The 17,082-nt window shown below is 54.2% G+C and overlaps 1 protein-coding gene across 6 annotated transcripts; it reads right to left on the reverse strand.

Moving 5' to 3' along the window:
* Positions 1–5,137: 5,137 nt before the first annotated feature.
* SLC5A5 (solute carrier family 5 member 5) lies at positions 5,138–16,241 on the reverse strand. Of its 6 annotated transcripts, none has more exons than XM_037142009.2 (16): positions 15,662–16,241; positions 14,843–14,908; positions 14,580–14,631; positions 14,319–14,386; positions 13,295–13,449; positions 12,705–12,845; positions 12,495–12,624; positions 11,515–11,603; positions 10,706–10,818; positions 10,562–10,632; positions 10,092–10,178; positions 9,807–10,006; positions 8,013–8,131; positions 7,236–7,351; positions 5,965–6,170; positions 5,138–5,361 (listed from the first exon to the last, which is right to left on the reverse strand). In XM_037142009.2, the coding sequence occupies exons 1-15, from the start codon at positions 16,016–16,018 to the stop codon at positions 6,003–6,005; spliced, it is 1,932 nt and encodes a 643-aa protein (XP_036997904.2). In that variant the 5' UTR covers positions 16,019–16,241; the 3' UTR covers positions 5,138–5,361; positions 5,965–6,002. The 6 variants fall into 6 exon arrangements, with proteins under 6 accessions (XP_036997904.2, XP_036997903.2, XP_036997902.2 ...); XM_037142008.2 differs by having other exon boundaries at positions 5,138–5,466; XM_037142007.2 differs by having other exon boundaries at positions 5,138–5,471.
* Between the last annotated feature and the right edge of the window lie 841 nt (positions 16,242–17,082).

The raw sequence follows: 17,082 nt of genomic DNA on the forward strand, positions 1-17,082 counted from the left end.
CACTGGGTTGCTTCCACCTTTTGGCTATTTGGAGTAATGCCACTATGAAGATAGGTGTGCAAAAATCTTTTCAATATTTGCTTTAAATTCTTTTGGGCATAATCCCAGAAATGTATTGCTGGAGCATATGGTAGTTCTGTGTTTAATTTTCTGAGGAACTCCCATACCATTTTCCATAACGGCTGGGAGTCTTTTTTCATTAGTTATTTAGTTAGTTAGTTTGTTTGTTTATTGAGGTGAAATTCACTTGACATTAAATTAGCCAAGTAAATGAACTATCCAGTCATTTAACATGTTCACAATGCTGTGCAGCCATCTCCTCTACCTGGTTCCAAACCGTTCCCACCACCTCAAAGGGAAGCCCCATCCTCACTAGCAGTCACTCCCCATCCCCCTCTCCCAACCCCCGGCCACCACCAATCCACTCTCCGTCTCTGTGGATTTCTTTGTTCTGGACATTTCATATAAATGGAACCTCACACTATGTCACCTTCCGTGTCTGATTTCTTTCACTCACTGAGCAGGATGTCTGCAAGATTCACTGCAGCCTGTGTCAGTGCTTCATTGCTTTCCGTGGTGAAGGCAGGAGGACCTGAGTCCATGGCCCATGCTCTGACTGGAGCATGGCTTCCTGCTGTAGGACTCCTGGCCCTGAGTCTCAGGCTTGGAGAGAAGCCCTCAGGTCCAGCCACGTGCCCCATACATGTGCCCCTCCTCTGCCCCTCCTCTGCCCCAGCTGTGGGCTCTGACCCTGACTAAAGTGCATGGGGCCTCTGCATTTGTCTTGTCTTGAAAACAAATGTTTGAGCAAGAACTGAATTCAGCAAACGCCCTGCACCTTCGTGCAGATGTGGTGGTGGCCAGGTGGGCTGGGGTGGAGACCCAATATTAATGTGTGACCAGGTCCCTTGGGGACACAAAGCCACTGTTTGCTTTCTGGGGTGGACTCTTCTCCCCAATAGACGCAATCTGTGGGCTGCCTGTGGTCCCTGCACACCTCAAGTGTGTTTTCATTTTGCCCGTTAATGGTCAACCTGGGTGCCTCTTTCCCTACATCCAACATGGGCCTCCACCAGCAACCCCACCTGGGCAGGGGACCCTTAGCCTGCAGTTGCCCTGGCCTCCCATCAAGGGCAGTGCTTTTACAGCACCCAGCACCACCCACATCCTCAAACACCCATTTTCATGGAGAGGGAACCGAAACAAAAGTGACAGAGCTGCCCAGGGTTAGCTGGTGAACAGCAAGGACAGAACTTGAACTCTGCTCCACCAGGCTTTAAGTCCTCATCTCACTGGGTGTGGAGATGAGGAGGGGAGGGGGAGAAAGGAGAAGGGAACCAGAGCTGGCTTCTTGTTACCAGATTGATTTTGTTCTGAGGGCAATAGGGAGCTATGGGGGGGGGGGTGTGAACTGTGCGGAGAAGCTGGATGTTAGATCCCTTGGTAGTGGAGGGAGGGCAGGGTAGGGGCCAGAGTGCTAAAAGGGGACACAGAGGGGCTGACTCAGTCTGAAGGAACAGCATTGGGGACCATGGATGCTGAAAGCGGACGAGAGGGAGGCTTGTCCAGGTGTTTATTTTCATTCACATCTCCCCATTCCCTAACACCTTTGAGTCCACACCCTCCCCCAATAATGGGACACAAGCCCCTTTTCAGATCCTCTTTTGCAGGCTAGCTGGACCCCATAAAGCATGACTGACCCAAATTGGGGTTGTTTTTTTTTTTTTTGAGGGAAAAAGAGAGGGAGAGACAGATTGATGTATGACAGATACATCCATCGGTTGCCTCTCACACCCCCCCCAACTGGGGACCTAGCCCACAGCCCATGTGTCCTGACTGGTAATCAAATCCTCGGCCTTTCCCTTCACAGGCTGGCTGGCACTCAATCCACTGCGTGGCCCCAGACAGGTCCCTGTTTCTTGAGCCTTTATCCTCAGGACTAGGAAATTACTGGAAGCGCCCTGAGGCACAGAGGCTCCGGGACTTACAAAACAGGACGTACCAGACCCAAGCAACTGGACCCTGCACCCGTGGGTAACGTTGAGATAACACCGAGACAAGCTGTAAAGCATGTGCAAGACCAAGTGAAACATCCTGCTCTACCACCGCCCCAGTTGCCTGGTAAAAGCCCCGACCCCTCGGGGCTGGTGCTGGTGCATATCTGCGCACCTAGCCCTTTCCCTCTCTTGGGAAAGGAAAACAAAAACTTTGCTCTCTGCATTTTCTTCTCTTTGTGAATTCCTTAACAGCCCAAGTTGCCAATGACCCTAACACCCAATGCCGTTCATCTCCCCCCCATGATTGCGTTGATGTTTTTCTTGATTTCATAATACATGGGATCCATGGGGGGCTGTAGATTTTCATAACAAGCCTTCCAGAACAATCTGACTCTTTAAACTTAATACTTTGTGATAAAAATGAACAAGAAAAGCCATATTTAAAAAAAATCAAAAGATAAATAAGATTTATGATCACTACCGAGGAAACTTTTCTATGATTTACTCTTGATGAAACAAATGAGATTTCAGAGCAATGTGAATATATTTCTTTTAAAGAAGAAGAAAACCTTTACCTCTCTAGATTTTTTTTTTCATGCTGTGGGGCCTCTGAGTTGCTGAGGCAACCATGGGTTTGACCTACTCTTTGCAGGATCCATTGCCAGGTCAGGATTTGGAGAAAGTAATGTGGATGGTGCAGAGAGGGGCAGTGACTAGCTCCGGGTTGCATAACTTTTCATCGGGATTCTATACTGGTGGATGGAATGGTGTTGGGTGATCTGCCTCCTGAGGAGCAGCCCCAGTCTGGGACCTGGCTGCAAGGAGGACAGGTATGCCTGGAGCCAGCAGAGCCTGAAGCTGACACAAGTGGTGGAGGAGGGCGTTGGGGCCTACCAATGGAAATTTACCTGCTTTCTGCCAGGTCGTGTGTTTTCCTCAGTCTGGCTCCTTGACAACTCTCCCGCAGTATCGGAAGGAACAAGAATGTGTGGCCTCCAACTTGGCTGCAGCTGCAGATACCAAGATCAGCAGGAGAGTTGACTGAACAAGCCCATGGCCCTGGGGGGCGTGTGTGGGGGGAGCTGTGTGTCTGGCGCCTCCCCCCAGTAGAAGCATGAGTCAACAGGACTGGGGGGTGGTGTGTAGAGCATGAGTGGAATAAGAAGGTGAGCGGGCTGCCCAGTGTGCAGGGTGGGCCTGCAGAGTCACCTGGAGGAGGACTTCTGGGAAGGAAGGGGGAGGGGAGCTGCTGAGTTGAATCACCTGGCTGAGCTCCTACAGAGTTCTGCACACTGTGCAGACCCTCCCCCATACCCTGGGGAATTAGCTCAGCTTTAGGGTAAGGACAGGCAAGGAAAGGGTCAGGAGCCAGGGCACATGCAAAAATACTAAATAAAATATCAACAAATTGAGTTCAGCTGTGCTTTAAAGGACAACATACCAGAGGCATGCAGGTTTTATTCCAAGGAGGCAAGGAAAGTTTAGCATCAGAAAGCCTCCTTTTCTCAATAAGAGGATGAAAGGAGAAAAATACCAAGTGATTATCTCACTGTGCTGGAAAATACCGAATAACATTCAGCAACCATTCCAGAATTTCAAGTTCTTAGTAGATGGGGAATAAGAAGAAATTTGTCTCATTAAAGATTGTGATTACAAAGAAACTATCTGCATTGTGTGGGATGGTGAAAAAAGAGATAAAATACTCCAAGATGAGGCAGGGATGCCCACAATTATAACTAATATCCAATGCTTAATATTTAAGTGCTGGCTAATGCAATCAAATAAGAAAAACAATTGAGAGCAGCCCTGACTGGTATAGCCCAGTGGGCTGGGCATCATTCCACAAACTGAAAGGTCACTGGTTTGATTCCCAGTCAGGGCACATGCCTGGGTTGCAAACCAGGTTTCTGGTTGGGAATGTGCAAGACACCACCAATCCATGTTTCTCTTTCACGTTGATGTTTCTCTCTCTTTCTCTTTCTCCTCCTCTCCCTCTAAAATCAATAAACATATACTCAGGTAAGGATTTTTTTTTAAATGTCTGCTTTTTAAATTTCCATCAATATAGTATTAGAAGTTCCAGCAAAAGCAATTAGGCATGAAAAACAACTTAACAATATCCAAATTAGATGGCCAGGGTAGGAACAAGCTGGACAACAGAGATTTTCATAACACTACTCAGACCTGTTTTCATTAAAAAAAATAATAATAAAGAACTGTGTGTTAGAACTTACCAATTGTTTATTTCTGGAATTTCCATGTAATGTTTTCAGACTCCTGTTGACTGAAACCTTAGAACTAGTGAAACTGGGAATAAGGGGGAAACTACTGTATTCGTTTCCTTTTGCTGCTATAGCTTAAAACCAATAAAAATGTATTCTCTTACCCACTGGTGGTATGTGGGGGAGGGGTTAGAATGTGTTCTCTCACAGTGCAGGGGCCAGAGGTTCTAAATTAAGGGGTTGGCGGGGCCACGCTCCCTGTGGAGGCTCCAGTGGGGACCCTTCCTTGCCTCTGTTAGTATCCGGTGGTCACGGCACCCTGAGGCTGCCTTCACGTCCGCACGGCTTTCTCCCTGTGTGTCTGCGTCTCTGTGTTTCTCCTTCTCTTCTTATAAGGATGCAGTCATTGTGTTCAGGGACCATCCTTATCTAGTACGACACCTCAATTTAACTAAGCACTCCTGCCAAGACCTTATTTCTAAATAAGCTCACATTCTGAGATTCTAAGTGGATGTAAATTCTGAGGGGACTCCATTGGACCCAGTACAGGGGCCCCAGCTGCTGAATGAGCAGGGGCCCAGGGGAGCCATGGCAGGTGTGTGGGCAGAGGCAAGTGCAGGCAGCTTTCGTGGTCACAGAGACTGCAGGGGCTGGTACGGGGGCATCGTGGAGGCTGTCCAGGGGCACAGGGCAGCAAGGAGGCAGTGCTCGAGAGGAGGCAGGAGGGGAGAGAAGCTACGTGCCTGGGAGGGCAGAACAACGTGCCCTGGCGTGGGAGTGGTCACCTCACTCTGATGATTTGAATACTCAGGTTTATTCACTCACAGGTCTGGTCAAGAGACACAGAGACGCACACTCAGATCTGACTGAGAGATCTGAGGCCAGAAGGATTTTCCAGAGAACACAGGACATCAAGCCTCAGAGTCCATTTATTTGATGTGTGTGGATGGAGTTTCCAGGCAAGGGTCAGGGACGTGTACTCGCCCGGCCTGTGGGACGGTGCCCACTGGTGATGTGTCCACAATCCAGCACCAGTGTCCAGCAGCGCCCAGGCCTGTCACTGCCAGACCGGAGTTGCTGGGTGACCCTCAGGCAACCTCACTGAGCCTCAGGTTCTTCCTCTGCAGAGCGGGTTCGCAGTCCTTAACAGACGAGGTGGCGAAAGTGTCCAGCACAGGGGGAAAGCCGAAATGTTATTTCTCCTTCCTCCTCCCTTCCAGCTCCCAAGGTCAGAGGCCATGTAACATCTACCCTTCAAAGGGGGAAAAACAGGGAGGGGGAGGAGGAAAAGCTGGTGTCCAACTCTCAATGCATCTCTGGCTTATTCTGTGGCCTTGGCCAAACCCCTGCCCCTTTTCAGTTCTCAGGTTCCCAGCCTGTGAAATGAGGTACAAGGGGCTGGGCTTGGGAACCTTCAAAATCCTTGCTAAGGCACCTCCCAGAAAGAGCCAGGGTCTTTCTCAGACCCTGATGTTAGAACTGGAGGTTTCCCATGTTGCCCAGAGGGGACTCCAATGTCTTTTTTATTGTAGGTATGGAAAGATCCAGCCTCATTTTGGGGGAGCCAGCAGGGGTGCAGCATCTAAGACTAGTGGCTGGATGGAAAAGGGGGCTGGATAAAATGACCTCCCCAAGGCGGGGCTTTGCCTCTTCCCTGTCCATAGGGCAGGGACACGCAGCCCTGATGACTCCCTCCAGCCCACTAGAGCCTGAGGCCCTTTTCCCCTGGCCTGAGATTGGCATACCCTGAGGTTCCATTCCTGGTGGTCAGTCTCAAGCTGGCTCAGAGGTACGTCTCCTGAAGGTTATGGCTACCCTCATGTCCACTGCCAGGGGTCTTGAAGCCAGAGCTGGCTCTATTCACCTCCTCCTGCCCCAGGAAGAGCAGATGATCATCGTTGGTGGGCAGGAAGTCAGGGGGTCTCTTGGTTCTGTGGGGTTCCTCAGCCCCCTGAGGGGAGAAAAGAAGAAAGATCTCTTCAGAGACCCCATTTCTGTGTCAGCTCATCTCCCAGAAGGGGACCCCGAGGGCCTGGGAGGATGGCACCCTAGCAGGGTTGCACCACGGCCTTTTGTCCGGTGCATCAGCCAGTCCCCGCTGCCTCCAAAATCTCCACCCGCCTCTCCTCCCCACGAACATGTCACCTACAGTCCAGCCTCCCTTCACTCTCTGACTCTCTGCCTGCTCCCCTCCAAGAAAATAAACACTTCCCCACCGCAACTGGAGGGAGCTTTAAAACAGTCCAGCCAAAGCCGTTCGCTCCCCAGCACTCACCTTGTCAGACCTGCTCCAGCCTCAGGGGCTTGCACCTGCCGCGCCCTCCACAGAGCCTGCCTTGGCTCCCCAGGCTGCTCTTCTCACCTCTGTCAACGTCCCCTCTCGCAGGAGGCCGCCCCATCCCAGTTGTGTGTCTTTCTAACACTCACCCCCTGCCGAGATCCTACTTGTTCAGTTTAGCTTTTATCTGCTCCTGCTAGACAGTGGGCTTGGACACCAGCCCAAAGCAGAGCTAGGTACACAGCAAGTGCCTAATAAATGAGGAAATGAACAAGGGAAGGCCTGAACCACACTCCTCAGGGACAGTGTCTCCCAAACTCAAGGCACTCACGTAGCAACCACAAGGCTTCAGATGAAGTCAGTCCACCCTATCACGTTTCTTATGTCAGATTATCTCTACATTGACTCACTTCAGAATTAGGGATTTTATTTTCAGGAGAGACTTTATATCAATACCCTGAAGGCAAACCAGTTTCACCTGCCATAGGTTAGAAGTCAGTGTAAAAACAGGTACAATGAAAATGAAAATGATGAATTTCTGCTTAGTATTTGTTACAGGGATAATAGAAAGTGTTGAAGACACATCAGCTACCAACTGAGTCTCCCCCCTGGAGGTAACAAAAGGCTGGGAAAGACAGTGACTCACCAGCTGTTCCCTTGAGTGAGGCCATGCTCAGAGCCACCCAAGCTACTTTGCTGCCCCTCCCCCCACTCTGGGAGACCAGCCCTGAGACTGACCTTCACCAAGCTGTCATCCAGGGTGGCCCCTTCTTCCTTGGGAGCTACCGATGCTGTCTGCCACGTGAGGTCCCACCACAGCAGACCAGGACGCAGGGCACTGTGCTTGGTTGGGCCTGGCGTCAGAGAGAATTGGGGTCATTTTGTGAGGGGTGGTGGGAACTGGGAAGGGAAGGAAGTACTCTGATGAGTTCCAATCCCAGGTCTGAGTGGCCCACTGGGGGACCCTGGCAAGCATCTAGCCCTCTCTGAGCTTCAGTTTTCTCATCTGCACATCAGCGGATGGCTGGGAGGGTCGTGTGTGGTTCTGTTCCCAGCAGAGAGACAGACTCAACAAGGGCTTGGTAAATGTAAAATGTAGACCCAGAAGATGGAAGCAGGTACTGCTATTACTATTGATTTCTCCTGACATCTGTCCAGTTCTTGATGGGGTTCAGAATTCCCTGAGCGGTGTGCAGTGGCCAAGGCCCCGTGAGAAGATGTTTCAGCACCACGGACAGCACCGCGTGGCCCCACCCCACATTCTCCAGCAAGGACTTAGTCTTTGAGGGGAAGGGGGAGAGGTCGTCTCAGTTTTTGCCTTTGCAAAATAGGACAAGCCCTGCAAGGTGCAGGGTTGTCCTGAAAGTGACACAGCATAAAGGGTACAGCTGCGTCCAGGACACAGTGACCGCTTAGCCACTGGGAGTATCCTTTCCCTTCTTCCTGCCCAGTGGGTACTGGAGGCAGAGGGAAGGAGAGGGTGCTTTCCCCGAGGAAGCCACAAGCCCTGCTTACCTGTCAGGTAGCTGACGAGGGCGCCACACAGCATGGTGCTCAGTGTGCCCAGGGCACCATAATAAAGATAGGAAATAGCGTAGAAGCTGTCAGCCAAGGCAGGTCGACCAGGGTCCATTCTGGGGTCCATTTTGGGGGTGGGAGAAGGGAGCGTGAGGCTAAAGGCCACTCTCAATCCACTCCCTTCTTACCATCTTTCCTGCCATAGCACAGCTGAGTCCTCTGTTGCTGTCCACCCAGATGTGTGCGGTGGCAATCCGCCCTCTCTCCCGCCATCCTGCCCCCACCCCCAGGCACTCCGCACACACAGCCAGAGGGAGTCTTCCTAAAATGTGACTCGGACCACCTCCTGCCTCTGCGCATTATCCTTCATGGCTCCCTGTTGTTCTCAGCAGAAAATCACATTAAACTCTGAGAAGAAAACAGGTGTGGCCCTGGCTGGTGTGGCTCAGTGCATTGACCACGGGCTGCAAACCAAAGGGTCACCAGTTTGATTCCCAGTCAGGGCACATGCCTGGGTTGTGGGCCAGGTCCCCAGTGGGGGCCAGGTGAGAGGCAACCACACATTGATGTTTCTCTCCCTCTTTTTCTCCCTCCCTTCCCCTCTCTCCAAAATAAATAAAATCTTAAAAAAAAAACCACATAGGTGTGAACCTTTATGACTTTGGACTTGGCAATCATTACTTGGATATAACACCAAAAGTGTAAGCAGCCAAAGAAAACAGAGAGAAATTGAACTTCAGCAAAGTTAAAAATTCTTGTGCTTCAAAGGACACTATGAAGAGAATGAAAAGACAACACACAGACTGGGGACAGAAGGAGACGTGACTTCGGGCAGTGAGAGGATGACACAGTGTGCAGGTGATGTGTCATTGAGCCCCACACGTGAAGCCTATATAGTTTCATTAATTAATGCCTCCCCAGTGAATTCAATGAAAAAACCTAATGTTAACACACACACACAAAGACAACTGGAGAAAATATTTGCAAATCATATATCTGATAAGCATCTAGTATCCAGAATATTTTAAGGACACAAAGATACAAAGAGCATGTCAATTACAACTCAACAATAGAAAGACTCAATTTCAAAATGGGCAGAGGATTTAAAATAGGCCTTTCTCCAAGGAAGTTATACATATGAACAAAAAGCACATGAAAAGACGTTCAAAGCATTTGTCATCAGAGAAATGCACATCAAAACCAAGCCACAGTGAGGCACCATCTCGCATCCACAGGATGGCTAGAACTGTTTGTAAAGGAAAATGACAAGTGTTGGCGAGGATGTGGAGGAGCGGAAACTCCCCCCACTGCTCGAGGGGGCGGGAAATGGTGGGCAGCCGTGGGGACCCTCGGGTGGTTCCTCAAAAAGTTTAACCTAGAATTGCCACCCGGCCCAGCAACTGCACTCCTAGATGTAGACCAAGAGAAATAAAAACATATTCCCACACCAAAACTTGTACATAAATGTTTATAGCAGCACTATTCACAATCGGCAAAAAGCAGAAATGAGTAGAAAACCCATTCAGTTTCCCTAATGACTGGACAAACAAAAGGTGGTTAGTCTACACAAGGAAATATTACTCAGCCACAAAGGGGAATACAAACCAGGCCAAATTCCTCTGGCTGGACCCCCTCTCCCGTCCTTTCTCCCCCCATGCAATTCACCTCCCTCAGGGCACTAACTCGAACTTGGCTGGGAACACCCGCCCCTATTCCCAAGCTCTGCCCCTCCTCATTTGGGACTCGGTTTAGGGGTCCCTTCCTGACCACATTCTCCCACACCAGGCTCACCTGGGGGCCCCACTGGAGGCATTGGCGGTGAGGAGCGGGCCCAGGAGGCCAGAGGCAGAGGCGTTGGCTGAGGGCCCGGCACAGCCAGCAGCTGAGGACGGTAGGACCCCTGTGGACTTTGCTGTGGGCGGGTACAGAGTGGTGCCCACGGCCACCCACAGTGACAAGGTCAAGCCGGCCAACAGCCCTGAGAGGACGCCCTGAGGGTGGAGCCAGAGTCAGCTAACCCAGGAGTCCAGCCAGCCCCTCCCGTGTCCCCGCCCTCTGCCTCCCGCCCCCATTCACCGGTGTGTTGCAGGCCGGGAGGAACATGCCCAGAGTGAAGGCTCCGAGGAGGGGGCCGCTGAGGACGCCCATGACAATGAAGGAGCCCTGGGGAGGGGTGGCGGGATGACTGAGGGCAGGGCCGCCCCACTTCTCTGGGCCTTAGTTTACCCTCTGGGAAAGCAAGACCTGAGGAACCCTACTTCGGGCCTGTGTGCCTCAGTTTCCCTGGGGGCGCCCTGTTTCTGTCTCCCTTGGTTGGAGGCAAAGGTGCCCATTCTCTCCCCTCACTGATGCAGTCCCACAGTCGGGCTCTCCTCCTGCCCAGGCCACCCCCCACCTCCCCTCAGCTCCCCTCCACCACGGTGGCTGCGGAAGTGTCCAGTCCCTGGTGAGACAGAGCCCAGAGCGCATGACCCTCCCCAGTCTCAGTGCAAGGCGGAGGATGCCCTACCTCTGGGAGATGGAGCAAGGCTGGGGAGGGGGCTCACCTGGAGGACTCCATCCCCAACCAGTGAGGACAGAGCTGCAATGGCCAGACAGATGGAGCCATAGATGAGCGCTGTAGCAAAGGGTATGGCACTGTCAGTGAGGAGGGGCTGCCCTGGCCCCCCACCCAGATCCCCTCAACTCACAGAGCCCTTTGGAGATGACCATGAGTCTCCGGGGGCCCAGGCTGGGCAGCCTCAGCTTGATGATGTCCTCCACAGTGACCGCGGCCATGGCGTTGATGCTGGTGGATGCCGTGCTGGGGGGCACGAGGCAGGGGGTTTTGGTGGCCAGGCCACATCCAGAGACTAGCCACACCACCCGGCCTGCCAGAACCCCGCCTAGCCCAAGGGCAAAGGAGTGGGTGATAAGACCCCCCGAGAGTGGAAGAGATGTCCACCCCCACTCTCACTCCACAGACTTGAGACCCCCTCATGGGAGTAGGGATACCCACAGCCAGGGACATGAATGACACAAGTTCTTGTTATAGAGCAATAATGGGGTGCAGAGAAGGGCCCCAGGGACCCAGTTCACAGCAGAAGCAGGCCTGTGGCAGGAAGTCATGGCAGATTTGAAAACACCAGACAGGCCTGAGGGTCCGCTTGGTCATGGCTGGGCCCCAGGATTTAGAACCCATTTAAAACACAGCGGGTGATCGATAAACACTTGTTTGGGGAAGAAGGACTGAGAGCAGGAAGAAAAGGCGGGGGGAGCTGGATGGGAGGCCAGGTGCTGGGGAGGGGAAGACCCCGCAGCAGGGGCCCTGTGCCCAGGGTGCCCTCTCTGCCGGAGGCCACCCAAGCTGCCTGCTGGGGGCCAAGCAGGGACTGTAAATGGTAGACACATCCAGAGCATTCTACCCTGAAGCAGCGGGGGTGGGGGGGAGGTGTCTGATAGAAATGACAAGGCCCCAAGGGGCTGGGATGTGGCTGGGTGAGCAAGCAGGGCCACTCACCTGAGGGTGCCACTGTAGGCACAGGCTAGAAAGAGCCCGGGGACTCCGGGCAGGTCCTCGAAGATGTCCAGCACAAGCAGGGGCATGTACTGGGGGGAGGGCGGTGGATCAGCCTCCAGCACAGGAGCACCCAGAGGCTGGGACCTATGTCGCCCTCACCCTGCACATCCCCTGTGCCCAGTGCAGACTGGGTGCACAGTGGGCACTTAGTGTGTGCACCTGTGGTTGTCACTGAGCCCTACTAGGCTCAGAGCCCTGGGGTCCAGTAGGCAGGGTTCTCTGTCATCCCTACTCTACTGATGAGGACAGTGAGGCTGAGAGGCACAGCCCTGCCTGAGGCTGCAGTCAGGCGGTGGGGACTCTGACCCCAGGGGAGGGCAGCAGATGCAACGGCCTTGCAGCCTCTGCCCGCTCAGAGCCCCGCAGCTAGAGCTCCAGCTGGGGTGTGACTGGGGATAAGCCCCGGCCCTGGCGCTGCCCTTGACTTGCCTGCAGACCTTTGGTAGTTGCCTCCTACTTCTCCAGCCTCAGTTTGCTCATCTGTAAAGTGGGCACCATGACAGCTTTGGCCTCATCACATGTTGAAGGATTTGGTGGGAAACTAACTGCTTGTGAAGGGGACAGCATGAGGCTTGGGACATGGGAGCTGGTCATTACTGTTAATATTAACACCATCATTTTGTGCTGGACCATGATCCCATCTCACCCTTGATACTTATTGGGGAGTCTATAATTCTAGATCTGTGAGTGCCCCTCTCCTGCTCACACCCACCATGGCTCCCCATTGCCTCCCAGTCTCATCTTCCCCACTCCTCCCAGGTCCTCCTCTGAACCAAGCTCTCTCCTGCCTCTGTTCATTTGCGAGGGCTGCTCTCTGTGCTGGGAAAGATTTTCCACCTTCACCTCCAGAGATTCATCTATATAGAGTTTCCAAGTAGGGACGGGGGCAGGAGTGGCCCAGGAGCCTGGACCAGACTCACCTGGTCTGGGGCAGAAATGCGCCCTGAGAGGAGGGGGTCGCAGTCCATATAGACTGCGAACATGACGATGCCACAGCCAGCGGCACTGGACACGATCAGGAACAGGCCCAGCTGGTTGATGAGTAGGGCCCTGTGGGGAGGTGTGGCCTCAGGCTGGGGTGGGGGGCAGCACATCCTAGAGGTTCCCACTCTGCACCCCCAAGCACTCACAGTTTGGCCTGCTTCTCTGTGCGGCAGGCCACATAGCGCTGCACCTGTGCTTGGTTCACGCCATACATTGAGAGCCACATCAGTGTGCCGCCCACCAAAAAAGTCCAGAATGTGTAGCGACTCCGTGGGTCTGGGTCAAAGCTGGATGACGGCAGGGCAAGTCAGTCATGTGGGGATGCCACACTGACTTCACACTCCCAAGGGCCCCAAATGGCTATTTCTCTTAAAGGCCTTAAGGGGATGTTTGGGATGGGTTTTGAAGTGTGAGTAGGAGTTTGCCAGCTCGAACATTCATTTATTTGTTTACTGAGTCATTCCTCATGTGTTCCAAAACCACTGTTTCTGTGCCCAGCTGGGACCTCAGAAAGCCTTCAGTTCCCAGTCTGGGCTGGGGGGTGAGGTGGAGTAGGGAACAGGTGTGGGCCAGGTGGAGGGACGGGGGGTAGAGGAGTGCAGAGAGGAGGAGACAGGGAGTCATGGGAGGGCATCAGGGAGGGCTTCTTGGAGTGGGAGACATTGGCTGGCTCCTCCCAGGGCAGAGGGGTGCCGGCTCCATCATCTTGCAGTATCCCCTCTACACTTTCACTCACTCCATCAGGTTGATCCGGGAGTGGTTCTGGGCAAGCTCCAGCACCTGCCTGGGCCCTCCCACAAGCATGGCTCCGCGGGCCAGGACAGCCCAGAACCCAGCCAGCATCACCACCACCTGGAACACATCCGTCCAGATCACAGCCTTCATGCCGCCCTGCAGGATGTGACAAACAGGAAGGGGACGGGGTCAGACAGGGACCTGTCTGGGCCTGCAGGACAGGACAGAGTCGGGCAAAGAGGGGTGAGATGGGAGACCTGGCTGGGGCCAGTTCGGCCTGGCCTCCAGCAATAGCTGGGATCAGTGCCCCTCTCTGCCTCAGTTTCCTTACCAGTAAAATGGAGTTAATAGCAGTACCCTCCTTATAGTGATGTTGGGAGAATTAAATTAGTTAATATAAGGAAATATTCGGAATGGACACATGCAAGTGTTCAGTGAGTGATAGGGTGATGGCTGCTACTACTGTACTGTTACTGCCATTGTTACTAGTTGTTGCTTTTACCTTTCGAGACTTCATGGTTTTGCCTTCCCATGACAGCACCTAGATTTTCTTTTGGAGAAAACTCTTCTCCCCTTGCAGGCTGTTGGACGAGGCCAACCCGGCTCCCAGCTCCAGCAATAGCCAGTTAGAATATCCCAGCCCCCCACGCTCCTGCTCCTCCCGCACACCAGACCAGAGCCAGCCAAACAGAACCCTCCTGTGCATTAGTGAGTCCACCCTGAAACAGGAACTCACTTTCTGCCCAAAGGGGTGTGCGCCTGGAGTTGATGGAACCCCTAGGATGAGAGAGGTACCCAGAGGACACTGTTGTAGCCCTTGGATACAGCCAGGCCTGAAGTTACATTATCCCTGGACTCTAACCAATAAATCTTTCAAATACTCTTTCATTATAAAAATGAGGAAATAGGCCCAGCTAGGACTGGGCCTTCTGGGGAGGAAGGAAAGATAGGGTATGGACAGCCAGCCCAGGGTGTCCCCAACCCAGCAGGCATCGACCCCCCATATGGGGTGGGGGGCAGCTCACCACAGTGGTGTAGAAGGTGCAGATGGCTCCAGTGGACAGGAGTGACGCCCAGATGTCCAGCCCGGTCACTGTGCAAAGAGATCCCTCACATTAGCCGCCGAGTTGGGTGCAAACTTGGCCTCATGTCTTGGGCTCTCCTCTCTCCAGGTGGAGCCTTCCCTCCCAAGTGTCTCTCCTGGGACAGCCCCTGCTCTCTCCTCTGGTACAGCCTGTAAGCCTTTGCCTCCTCCCAGACACCCTCCGCTGGTCTCCCAGTCAAACCTTGGTTCAGGATGAGTGCAGGGGCATAGATCACGATGCCAGTGTATAGTGCCTGCAGGTGGGAAGGAGTGGTAGGGTAGTGGTGCTGCTGACTGGGTGAGGAGGGAATCCAGGGGTGGGGGAAAGAGGGTGTTTGCCTAGGAGAGCAGGTGGGTGGACAAAGCCATGCAGGTGGGGGTGGGACCTGAGGGATGGGGGAGGGTCGTGGGCTGGGCAGGTGAAGGCAGACTCCTGAGGGAGTGGGCAGGGCCCAAGCCACTCACTGTGGCCACCAGGTACTGCAGGGTCCCACAGAGCCGCACAGTGCGGCTGAAGCGCAGCTCCAGGTACTGCAAGGAGGAGCCAAGACTCATCACCTGGACAGATCCTGCTCAGTGGCTTGAGACCTCTGGGTTCCTTCACCCTCCCCCTTGGCCTGCTGTCCCTCTGGAGGCCAACTTTGCTGTCTTGCACTCTGGTCTGTGGGAGTCTCTCAATGCACACACTGACCTGTTTGCACACACATGTGCACATGCACCACCCCCGTGCCTGTGCGCAGGGCCTGCGCCCAAGAGGACTGAGCCGTCAACTGTGTACATGCCCCCTCTTACTTGTGTGTGATCTGTTGTTGATCAACTGCTTATAGTTGGGATTTTAATCATTTTATCCCTGCACTGAAGGAAGGTCCCGGAATTAGCAGGGTTGAACGTTTGGGGTTTGGGAACAGTAGGAGAGGCCTGCCCCTTGTGGAAGACAGGAGAAAGAGGGGAAGTCGAGACTGGAATCTCAAGCTTGCAGCCCCCAGGGCAGGTGTGTGCCTGCAGGCCCCTGAGTGCAGACCTGGCTGGACCTGGCTCCTCCCCCTGCGGGCTTTCACAAGAAGAGAACCAGGACACCCGCTCCTCTTCCTCCTTCCTGCCCCTGGCCCAGGGGCCTGGGACTTTTTCCCAGAACCCTGATCACCTATATGCCTTGGGGGGAGGGGCACAAAAGCACCAAGGGGCCTGTGTCCTCCTACACAGCAGTTCAAAGCCCCGCCACCACGTCCCTGCATCCCTGAGTTCCTAGCCAGGCAGGTCTGGCTTCCTGCCTCTGTCTGGTACCTGGTAGGTGCTGGTGAGGCCCAGGCGGTAGAAGACGGGCAGGTAGAAGGCGGCGGTCAGTAGGGAGTTGAGCACCTGGCCCATGCACATCCAGAGGAACTTGAGGCCATAGCGGTAGGCCTCAGCGGGTACACCCAGCACCTGCACGGCCGACATGAAGCTGGCAGCCAGCGAGAGGCCAACGGGCAGGGCGGCCAGGCGCCGACCCCCTGTGAAAAAGTCTTCAGCGCTGCGCTGCCGGCTCCGCACCAGTCCCACCCACAGCCCGATGCCCGTGGACACGAGGAGCATGAGCGCGAAGACCCCATAGTCCCAGGCTCCAAAGGTGGCCCGCGCCCCAGACCCAACGGTGGCCATGAAGTCCTGGCGCAGGAGCCTAGTACGACCCTCCCACGCCACGGGCCGGGCCAGGGAGGTTGGCGGGGAGGGAAGGACTTCGCGGGCGGGCGCGGAGAGATGCTCAGCCTCCGCAGCGAGGCACACGCCTGGTTCCCGCTGGCCCTCGCTGCGGCCGTCTGTCCGCGTCTCTCCTCTCGGTCTAGGTAGTTGTCTCCACTATCTGTCTGTCCGTCCGCCTCGCTTCCCGTCCAGCTGCCCCGAGAAGCTGTGTCTCCGCCACCCAGGTTCTGTCCCCCGCTCAGTGCTGACAATGGCAGGTCTTGATGGAGCTTGGAGGGGCAACCCACGGTGGTGGCGAATTTATGGAGCTCCCGCCCGGATCAGCAAAACTCCGCCCCCAGACCTGCTCGCACCCTTTCATCCCTGGACAGGGCCTGGCCCTGCAGTGGTTGCTGGGGGCGGAGATCCGAGGCTCCCTGTGGCACTGACTTCCCTGACTCGGGACGGTCAAGTCTCCCGCTGACTGGCGGGAAACGGGCTCAGAAACCTCATGTCATTCACCCCAGGCCACACAGCTGGGAGCAGTGGCTTCAGCATTTAGCCCCACCGTGCTGTACAACCTTAAGTGACAGGGAGATCACTCTCCTGCAGGACTGAGTCCACTTTCTCGGCTTCGGGGTTCTCTAAGGAAAACCCACCCCGCTTGAGCCCCTTCTCCAACTGACCCCTCTTTCTCTAGAGTCTAGCGGGAGCGTACCACCAAACTCTGCCTTCCAGCTTAGCCAATTGGAAGATCGGGGTTCAAGTCCTAAGTGTGTAGCAACTGGAGGAAGTCCACTTCTTTCTGGGCCTCAGTTTCCCTATCTGTAAATACGGATCAAAGAGCCCCTGCCTCGGAGGAATAAATTGAACTCGAAAAAACAGAAACCTGGCACAGACTAAGCACTTTTCACTCGTCTCTCCACTGATTCCTTGGTTCCTTACAGAGCATCTGCCCTGTGTCCCGCACACTGCACAACGAAGGTCACGGGAGCGGCTCTCAGTGGCCGTGAACCCGAATAAATGAGCACCTGACATGTACC

This window comes from Artibeus jamaicensis, unplaced genomic scaffold (assembly GCF_021234435.1).
Source record: "Artibeus jamaicensis isolate MK-2021 breed Jamaican fruit bat unplaced genomic scaffold, CSHL_Jam_final contig_477, whole genome shotgun sequence".
NCBI classification, from domain to species: Eukaryota; Metazoa; Chordata; class Mammalia; order Chiroptera; family Phyllostomidae; genus Artibeus; species Artibeus jamaicensis.